The sequence below is a fragment of the Cnephaeus nilssonii genome (assembly GCF_951640355.1).
Source record: "Cnephaeus nilssonii genome assembly, chromosome: 5".
NCBI classification, from domain to species: domain Eukaryota; kingdom Metazoa; phylum Chordata; class Mammalia; order Chiroptera; family Vespertilionidae; genus Cnephaeus; species Cnephaeus nilssonii.
Genome location: NC_137076.1, coordinates 77099558 through 77109790, shown reverse-complemented (window position 1 = coordinate 77109790; position 10233 = coordinate 77099558). Strand labels below are relative to the sequence as shown.

Here is a 10233-nt window from a genome sequence, read left to right as displayed (position 1 = left end):
TTTACTGAGCTGTGAAAAAGGAGTTGGTGCAACCAGGCAGGCTGGAAGGTGCGGCAAAGTCCCGCTATGTGTGAGCTGGATGGCCTGATTTGGGAATATTGCCCACCTCTGCCTGGGTTTGCCGAAGTCTTTACCAGGTCAGACCCTCTGCCTGAGTTTGCCTTCTTAAAACAATGTCTTCTTATGCAGCTATGTATGCCCCTAAGGAATACCTGCAATGACAATGTCCCAAATTTGCGAACTTAGCTATTATTTTAAGAGATTCCAATCCTGCTTCTAGTTTACACTGCAGGACCATGGGAAAGTGGTGTCCCCCTCTGGGCTCAGTTTCCCCATCTGTACAATGTGTGTGAGGCCATGGAATTCTCCTGCTCGTCTGGCAGGGGAGGAGATGCCACACTGCCTTTACTGCCCTAGCAGTGCCCAGAGAGCGCTGTCAGGTGCCAGGTGGTGGGCACGGGGCCCGGCCAGGTGAGCAGGAACCTGGGGGACGTGGATGCCACCAGCCCGTGTGGCCCCAGTGTCACCTGTGGAGGTGCTGGCCAAGGACCTGACTGGACGGGAATATGTGTACTGCTGGGTACACGCTTTGCCCTGGCCAACCTCCCACTTTTCTCCTGTTTGCTGGGAGCAGAAGCTAAAAGCCGGGGTTGGGCGTCTCATGCTCTTGCCTGGGTCTGGGGTCGCTGGTCCGCTCTTCCATCCCCTTCCTCTGCTGGGCTTTCCCTCCGCCGTCCCCTCCCTCTCCCCACTTCACCAGGGCCGGTGCCTCAGAGGGAGCGCCCCACGCTGATGGCTTTGTCCCGCGTCCCCAGCCCGTCCCTGCCACCCCAGCGGGCGGCGGCTTACCCGTGCTGCCGGCCCCGGAGCCGGCTGTGCTGCAGCACCAGCTGGTAGGGCGACTTGGCGGGGCCTGCCTGCGTGGCGGCGGGACCCAGGGCCAGCGCCAGGGCGAGGGGCAGCAGCCGCAGGAGGAGCGCCATGGAGCGAGAGGACGCAGGAGTGCTTGCTGGCCGGGCGGTGAGAGCGCCTCCGTCGGGTCCGGCTAATAAGCGGGCGGCGAGGGGGGCGGGAGGCCGGGCGGGTGGGTGGAGGCGGGAACCCCGGTGCCGCCCCGCCCCGCCCCCTGCCCGCGGGCCAGGGCTGTGAGGCTCAGCTCACTCTCCTGGCCGACCAGTCCTCCCTCCCGCCGCCCCTGCCGCGCCCCCCCCACTCCCCCCAACCTGCTAACTGGCACCAAGGCTACAGGTCCTGGGAGAGGAGAGGCTGGAGTGAGGGGTAGCCATGCCCGAGGCTCTCCGCACACCTCCCTCCTTCCTGGAGCCCGCAGGACCTGACCTCAAAGAGCCTTCATGGTCTTGAGGCTACAAAACATTGCCCCAAGTGGGGAGAGAGGCGATACTGAGCCCCGCAATACTCCCCCCAGCAGACTTGCCTCTGCGTTCCAGGAGCACCCCTCTCTCCCAGGCTTGCTAACTGAAAGATAAGGAACGAAGCCCAAAGAATGTGGGGCAGGTTTTGCTAGACCATAAGCTGGTCTTGGAAGCCCTGGAGAAGGGTGGGGTCCGTCACCTTGGTGCACTCATTCTCTCTTTCAATAAATATCTGTGCGCACTGTGGCCAGATGGATGCTGCAAGGATCTCTGCCCTGGAGGAGCGCAGAGCAAGTAAACAAATAGTCACAGGGAGAGAGGATTCACCCAAGCACTGATTAACCACCCACCCGGTAGTTACCAGGCTCTGCTAGCCTGGGGGAGACAAAGAGGGATGAGTGGACGGGCTCCACGCTCTTTCTGAAGAAACTCACAGTCCGGAGATCTGCAGGACACCCAACCATGTGCCCTGGAGAGGGGCAGCGTGGGCCTTGGGAGCCTGGAGGAGGCCCCAGGCCTTGACACCTGTGCTTAGGCCTGAAGAGTCAGGAGCTTGCCAAGCAAAATGAGGCGTGCATTCAGGGAACTCAAATCGTGGGGTTGGCTAAAGCGGGGGTGGTAGAGTCAAGGGTAGAGGGAAGCCGTGTTGCAGGGCCTAGACCCAAGCTAAGAGTCCTGCAGGTGATGGAGAAGCAGGCAAGTGACACCATCAGTGTCAGGAGCAGGCCACGAGAGAATCAGCTAAAATAAAATAAGGCAAGACTGGAGGCAGGAAGGCCAGTGACTAGGAGGGGACCATGTGAGAGTCTGACCTATGGTAATGGAGGTGGGCATGAGGAGAAGTGACAAGCTGAGGGGTGTCTAGGGGTAACAAACTCAGCAGAACTTGGAGGCTGCACATAGGAATGGGGGAGAAGGAGGAGTCAAGGATGACTAAGGTGCTATTGGCATGGGCATCTTGGTAGGTGGTGGTACCATTTTTACTAAGGGACATAGAACAGGTGCGGTCTGTCAGGAGAGGGTAAGTGGTTTGGACACACTGAGTTTGAGGTGCTTGTGATTCACCCAGGTGGAGTGTCCCGTGGGCAGCTGAATATATATAAGGATCTGGAGCTCCAGCCAGAGATCTGGAGTGAAGAATCGGATGGGGGAGTGTCTTTGGCTTGTAAGAAGCCGACACTGTGGGAGTGGATAAATTCTTTGGGGTGGGCATGTGGAGCAAGAGGTGAGTGATGACAGATGATGGAGAGGAGGTGTGGCAGCGAGCAGCCACCGAGGAAGTGAAGGAGTGCTGACAGGAGAGCAGGAGGAAATGGGGAGTGTGGGGCCCCAGAGAAGGGAGCTGTTAGCAGCAATGCTGCACACAAGTCTATCCGAAGAGCATCCGCTGTGCCTCAGACAAGAGGCACTGGGAGAGCAGGTGGGCAGAAGCCAGATTATGGAGCCATGGAGAGACAGCAAGTGTAGAGTATAGATGAGTCTTTCAAGATGTCTGTCTGAGAAGGGAAGGGGAGAGCCAGGGTGGAAACTAGAGGAAGACAGAACCAACAGAGGCTTGGACATGTTAGGATGCTGAGGGAAAGGAGTTGGCTGGGGAAAGGAGTTGGACGAAACCATGGGAAAGAGAGAGGGGTAATCAGAGTGAGGGGGGAGGGGGAAGCAGGAGAGGAGTGTCGGGGCTGGTGGAAGGACAGGGTACTGAGGGAGTAAAAGCCACGGAGGGCCTGGCTTGAGGGATGGTGGAGAGGAGGGAACAGTTTCCAGGGAGAGTTCAGTGGTAGGCTTGGCTAGACTTGGAAACCTTGTGTGCATGGAGGGTAAGGGAGAAGGGTGAGTCAGAGACAGCCTATAAAGACTGGGTGCATGTTGGGCACTGGTGCAGGTCCACATTGGGCTGCCTGCCGGGTGGGAGGCAGGACTGCAGGTGTGTTCACATCATGCCTGACGGCACCCTGCATTTCCAGGAGGAAGCTACCTTCAAAGGTCTGGAGTTCAGGGGAGGAATGAGGACTGGAGATGCAGATTTGAGTCACCACACTAGCAGGTGGTGGCTAAAGCCACGGACTGGACAAACTCCCTTGAGAGCATGTGTCGGAAACAAGGAGAAAGAGCATGGGGAAGAGGAGGAGATGGCAGGTCAGAGCCCCGGGAGCACCCATCTGGAGAGGTTGAGGGAAGGCAGAGCGGGAACCCTGAAGGGACAGAGGCCCTGGGAGATCCAGAGTGGCCACAAGAGAGGAGAATGCCATAGAGCCACCATCATCGCCAGGTGGGGCAGAGAGCTCCAGATGGACCCTCTCACTGAGTGGTTCCTAGGCCATGGTTGGCACTCGGGAATCCAAAGACCACAGGCTACAGTAAGTTTTCTGGAACATTCTGATTCCAGGTTGTCTTGTCTGTATTGAAGACTAGGTGTTCTGGGTGGTTTTGACCTTGGAGAGCCGGATCTTTCTCTGGTGTCCTCCCCGTCTCGCCTTCTGCTGCAGGAGCCAGTCCCCGTGCTGTCCCCGCTCCGCATTGGGTAAAATGTTCCCTTTGTCTGTCTCTCTGTCCAGATAGGGCTCATTCTGCTGGCTGGTGAGGACTTCAGTCTGGAATTCTGGGACTTTCCTGAAAACCACTCTCTGAGAGAGGAGAATGCCTCTTCTGCTGCATTAGGTCTAGGTTTGGGCTCCTGGGACTTAGGTCCAATTTATCTAGGAATCCTTTTCTTCATTGTGATGCTATTATCATTTTCTTTTTTTCCTGGAGCCTCAAGGAGAAAATCTAGAGTACAGGATAGGAAGCACTAGTCTGATGATTTCCACATCAACAAATCCTACCTGCTGACTTTTGCTCAGTCTGTGATCACGCAAAGAGAGAGGTGTCTTTGGCAATGACCCTACTCAGTGAGTTGATATGGATGAACCCTCAGGTCAGGAGTTGGGAAGGCTGCATTGGCCGGGCTGAGGTCTGAGTGCACAGCAGCTTCCTTGGATTGGCATCCAAGTCTGAGCTGCTGTAACACAGCCCCTTTATAAAATTGGGGTAGTCCTGACCCAAAGGGCAGGGTAAGAAATGATAAGACGTTTCAGAGAAGGAAATGCACCGAGAGGGGTGGAAGTAGCCTTTGGCAACTTTGCTTGATGGTTTAGGGCCATGGGTCCCCCAGCCGGGTCCAGCCTCACCTGAGCAATGGCATTAGTATAACAAAGCTATTGAGTGAAGGCTCTGGAGGCAGGCATCCTGAGTTGAAATCCCAGTCCTGCTACTTACAAGCTGTGTGGCCTTGAGCAAATTGCTCAACTCCTCTGAGCCTCAGCTGCTACTTACCTCATAGAGATGATAATAAAACCTACCTCCAAGGACTCTACGATACATTACATGATATAATTCCAGTAAAGTGGCTAATGAATGTGAGTTGTTACCTCTCCCCAGTAATTGTTTTTCAGAACAGAGGTCACTGAAAAGATATGATAATTTAGCAACTATAGAAGGAATTATCTGAAAAGGATCATTTAAGTGATTGAAAGCAAAACATTTTTCTGTTCCAACATGAGACACAGGACACTGGGAAGGCTCACAAATATGCAAACTAGGCCTAGAATTCCCCCGCTGGAGCACTGGCTGTGTTCCAGTTTTAGGAAGATGCCCTTTGTGTGTAAGGCCTGGGAGCCCTTCCCGGTCCAGCTCTTCCTCTGGCATTATTTATAGGCTTTGGGGCAAGTCAGGCAATCTCGCTGTAAAACTTCGCTCATCTGTAAAGTTAACATTCCATGACTTGAGTTTTTCCATGAGCTCAGAAAACAGACTACAGTATTACTTCATGTACTGTTTAGATGTAAAAAAAAGTTCCACCTCCATGCCCCAACACGACCCCCTCTCCAAAACCGTAAAATGCAGATCCCTGTGAATGGAAACGTGTTCTCCCACCAGAGATTGCTGCTGTAGGGGTGTTGTTGTTGTTTTTTAAATCCTCACCCAAGGATATATTTTTATTTATTTTAGAGAGAGAAGAAAGGAGAGAGAAACATCGATTGGTTGCCTCCTGTTTGCGCCCCGGAAAGGGGAATGAACCCACAACCTTTTGGTGTACTGGACAACAATCCAACCAATTGAGCCACTAGCCAGGGCTTTGGGGGTGTTTTTGTTGCACAGGACAAGATGCGGCTGGAGGAAGGAGCAGGGTCCTCCATCCCCAGGTGACTGGAGCCAACCAGGCTAAGCACAGCTCTCTACAAGACCTTTCATTCGGGAAGGATTTTCTTTTTCTTTCCATTTTAGACAAACTGAAGAGAAAGAGAGGCTTGTTTGGAACAATAATTACTAGACTTTTTCTGGCACTTGATAAAAATGACTACTTTCACATTCTGTGTGGCTCATTCAAGATCACCAAACACAGTTAGGTGTTTGTTGTTGTTTTTCTTTAAATAAGTGGACCCTGACAACAGGCCTTAGACATCAAGATGAATTAGTAGCTCCAACAAGTTCCTCACAGAGGACGCTAAGAAAGAAACTGGTCTGGGTCTGTCAGGGGGAGAGCTGGCATTTGCAGCCTGGCTGACTCCATGCTTTCTTTTTGTCATCCTCTCCTGTGTTCCTGGTGATGTCGGGCATCAGTTAGAGGGATGACACCGTCAAAATAACTCCCAGAGGGCACTCGGCCTTCCTAACCTGCCGCCTGTAGTGAATTAGAACGCTCTTAAATCCAGTTCCCTGAGACTTGCTAGGAAGAAAGAAGAGCTGGTTTGGGCAGGATAGCCAATTTAAAAGAGCACATGAATCAAACTTGGGGGAATTGTTTCATTCTTTATACAACACGCAGCACTTAGAGCAGTACTTTCCGCACAGCAATTATTTATCTACCTAACAAATAAATGCAAGAAACATCCCGGCTTATCAAAATTAGGAGGTGACTGTAGTGCCATTTAGGGCATTCGGATTTGGTTTTCCAAGGATTTGCCACTCAAAATGTGATCTGCAAAACAGCAACTTTGGCACCTCCAACCCCACCCCAACCCCCGGGCACTGCATCAGATTCTACATTTTAACAAGATCACCAGGTCAGTTGTGTGCATGTCCAAGGTTTGAGAGCACAGGCCTCCAGCTAAAGCTCAGAGGAGTTTCAACTAGGATTCAATTTATGTAAAACTTTTCAAGAAATACCATATAACCATTGACCAAAAAAGATTTAAATACACCTGAAAATGTGTGCCAGTGAAATGACCAGGTTGGAAATCTCCGCTCACCCACCCAGTCTCTGGGCATTCACTACCTTCCACACAAGGAATGGGAGAAGGAAATTGTGTTCAGTCTGGTCACCTTCAATTCTTCTCCCCTTTCAAAGCCTGCAAAGGGGGCCTGGGTGACCCACGGGTTTGTAACAGCAAGAACCCAAATTCTGCATCTTCAGGCTTCACAACCGATGAGGACAAGGCAGCTGCCACCGCTCTAACATGGCAGTAAGTCCCCATTGTTTACTCTCCTTAATGACTTGCTGTTTTCACAACTTCTCCAAATGCTGGCTTTCATAATCAGGGCTTGCCAAATGCTGCTGCTACTTGTTGGTTAGAACCCAAATTTATTTTCCAGGGAAATTGACTCTTCACAGGAGAGTTCCATTGATTTGGCTCAGATAAAATATCTTGAAAGAGAAGAATCCAGAGGCGATTTTGAGGTTTCTTCAATTGCCTGACCTCAAATACTTTTGTGGAGTGATGCCCACAGTAGGGAACTTAGCAGATGATTGTTGGTTTGAGAAGCAAACTTACCCACGCCTTTCCTCTGCTTCCCTCAGGTTTTCTTGCAAAGGCCTCTGAGAAAGAGACATCACCCAGGGGCAAGGCATTCTGAAGCCCAGTAATCCCCTGGATTCATTTGTTCAGCTCTTCTCTACTTCTTTATTCTCATCAGTGGCACCGCCCAAGATTGGAAACCAGTGCAGCCAGTTTTGCCCCTCTCCCCTTCCTGCCCCACCCCCTGCAATCAGTCACCAAGACCTGGCAGTGCCCTTTCCAAATCTTTCCTAGATGCTTCTACCCCCCAACCCCCACTACGTCCCCTCTCAGCCCCCAGCCAGTCTCCTTGACATCATCTCCCACCCCCACCCTCACCCCAGCCATCCATCTTTCCCCACACTGCCTGTCTTATCTTCCACAAACATCGCTTCTACCAAAACACTGCTCTCCCAGGACATTCCCAACGGCTTCTATTGTTTATCAGAGAAAATCCAGACTGCTCTACCCATTTGGATATAATAAACAACTTTTTTCCCAGTAGTTAAAAAAAGGAATAATACACGCACATTATTTAAAGCTTGGAAAACACAGAAAAGGTTAGATAAGATAAAAATTATCCATCCATAACCCCTATTATCAAAAGTTACTTCCCATGTATCGTCCTATTGTAGCTGGCCTCTAAGTCCTCCGAGAACCCCTCCCTTTGATCCAGTGTCAGCCCTGGCTCCTGCAGGGCTGTGCCTCTTCACGCTCCCACACCAGCCCACACAGCCCCACCTCTGCTTTCCCTGTGCAGGGCATGCCTCCTTGTCTCTACTTACATGTATAATACTCTCCCTTCAAGACTAGCTTTGTTACTGAGATGCTGTGTGTCCTCAGGTAAGTAAGTCCCTTAACCCTTCTGGGCTGCTGGTTTTTTTAGCTGGTCCCCCTTCCATAGCTTTCCATGGAAGGCTCTCCTTTTCGATGTCTGACACTTCTAGCCTTTAGCCCTGGGGTCTGTCATCACAGTTTTCACCTGTGCTTCTTTCATAACCGCCCCCCCCCCGCCCCCCGCCTCCCTTGATCACTCAGCAGGAGCCCAGCTAACATGTAGGCATTCACTAATTGACTGGCTGGCTGTATTTTGAAAGTTCTGGCCTACATCCCTTCTGGTCCAATTCCACCTGTTCCAATGGATCGGTCCCGGGTAGGCAGTGATGCACTGCTTTAGGTGGCTGCTCCACCACACACCTTGGATTGGCCTGTGGCCCGCTGGGTCAGGCAGAGACTCTGAAGTGCCTTAAGAAACGCTGGCCCTGGATCCCCTCCCAGCTTCCCTGGCTGGGCGTTCAGTCCCAGCAGGAAGAAGCCGGCTCCTCCGGAGCTGGGTACTCCCAACATCACATCCTGATTCTCTGACTGTCCCCCATGCTACGGGAAAAGAAAGCCCCCACTTCCGCAGCTACAGGGCTGTGCTGGCACAGAGAGCAGGAAAGGGATGGGAGGCTGAAGCTACCTTTCTGAGTGACAGCAGCCATTCTAAGAGCCATGTTAAATGTGCCTAAGAAGTGCTCTTATGCTGATAACACCCTGCCCCACCCAAAATCCCCCTAGACATTTGAATCCATGGGATAGAAGGCAATTTGTGCTGGCTGAAGAGCTTGTGCGATTGTTATTAGCAAGACTTGTCTTCTTGAAGGAAAGATTTCAATCAAGAGACAAAGTGCAGCAAAGCAAGCACGAATGCATTGGCTGCAACAAAAACACACCTAGGACAGCAAAACAAGGAAGGGCTTAGCATAGAAGGAGCAACAGGAGGGCCTAGGCTGGGCTGCCTTAGCTCACTGGGAAGTCAGAGAAAAGGGGGCCTTGGAGACAGGTTCAGGGGGTTAGTCTGGGACAAGCTGTCACTGCTGACTGCTACCCTGGTTGCAAGTCTCATGGAGTCTCTTGGAGTTTAGGGGATGCGTGACTGTGGGGGAAGTAGAGGGGAAAGGGAATGGCTCGTGTGTGCTCTCTGCAGAGAGCGTGCTTGGTTCTTTGTGTTGAGGGTCTTTATCTCACTCTGCTGGTGGGAATCTTAGGGGAGGCCTCAGGGGAGGGTCTCAATAGGATATCCGTCAGCTTTCCAGGTGTGTTCTTTCGGGGTCATGGTCTCCTTTGCTTGATTGGCACCAGGGCAGGGGGTCATTAGTCAATGTAGCTGGTCCTGAGGTAGCCATGGTGTCACTTGTCTGGTTTTGTTCCTTTACTGGGCCTGGAGCTGAAATACAACTGAGACCCAGATGTTATCTTTAGGAAGGAAAGGTCATCATATGCTAGGGGAGGAAAGGTTACCGGGGGCTGAGGTTCTTGTTTTCCCAGTTTTGCCTTTGCTAGGCACACAGGATTTCCACCTGGTGACCTGTACCTGGCCCATCGTCCATGCTCTGCTCATGTCCATCTAACTGCCTACAAGAAGACAAGAGCCACAGAATTTTGCCTGCTGCTTTTAACATTTGGAACATGCTCATTCTCCAGCGCCTTTACCCTGGGAATGAAAAGGTCAAAATTAACCCTCATGCAACTGCTCCATGATCCCCACCCAGACTTCCCTGGACCCGTCACTACCCTCTCCCTGACCCAGCAGTCAGGCCCTGGGCCCAACCAAGAGGACAGGGCTCCAGGGCACACCTGTCAGCATCAGTTAGCCACCACCCTCCTTCCCTGCCCCCCCCCCCCCAACTCCCACCCAGCCTTTCTAAGTGAGCATTTTCTTCCTGAAGCTTATCTTCCATCCAGGGGTCTCCTGCTTATTCACCAGGTCATGAATGGGGTACATGCTGTGATAAGAGGAGGAACATAAAGGGGCTGGGATTGCTGCTTCTAAGGACAGCAAAGCAGGGATGAGCCTCTGAGGGCCCCCGGTTGAGGCTGTGTCTGGGAAGGGCTATGAACTGGACAATGACCCGGGAAGCAGTCAGAAGAGGAAAGCAGATGTGTGCATGCATGTGTCCAGGCAGAACACTAGCCTATTAAAGAATAATCATAGCTTACCAACGGCAGGGACTACTCCAAGTACTTTCCAGGCCTTAAGTGGTTTCATCCTTAAAATCACCCTATGGGTCGGGTATTGTTATTTTTTCCATTTTACAGGCCCGGTGAGGCGAAGGAACTTGCCC

The 10233-nt window shown here is 52.0% G+C and overlaps 1 protein-coding gene across 1 annotated transcript in view; it reads right to left on the bottom strand.

Annotated features, from left to right (window-relative positions):
* TGFBI (transforming growth factor beta induced) overlaps positions 1-1046 on the bottom strand; it is a 31561-nt gene extending 30515 nt beyond the window's left edge. The window contains exon 1 of the mRNA XM_079770519.1: positions 850-1046. Within this exon, the coding sequence (XP_079626645.1) occupies positions 850-983 (134 nt within the window). The 5' untranslated portion in view covers positions 984-1046. The remainder of the gene's footprint in view (positions 1-849) is intronic.
* Positions 1047-10233: the final 9187 nt, after the last annotated feature.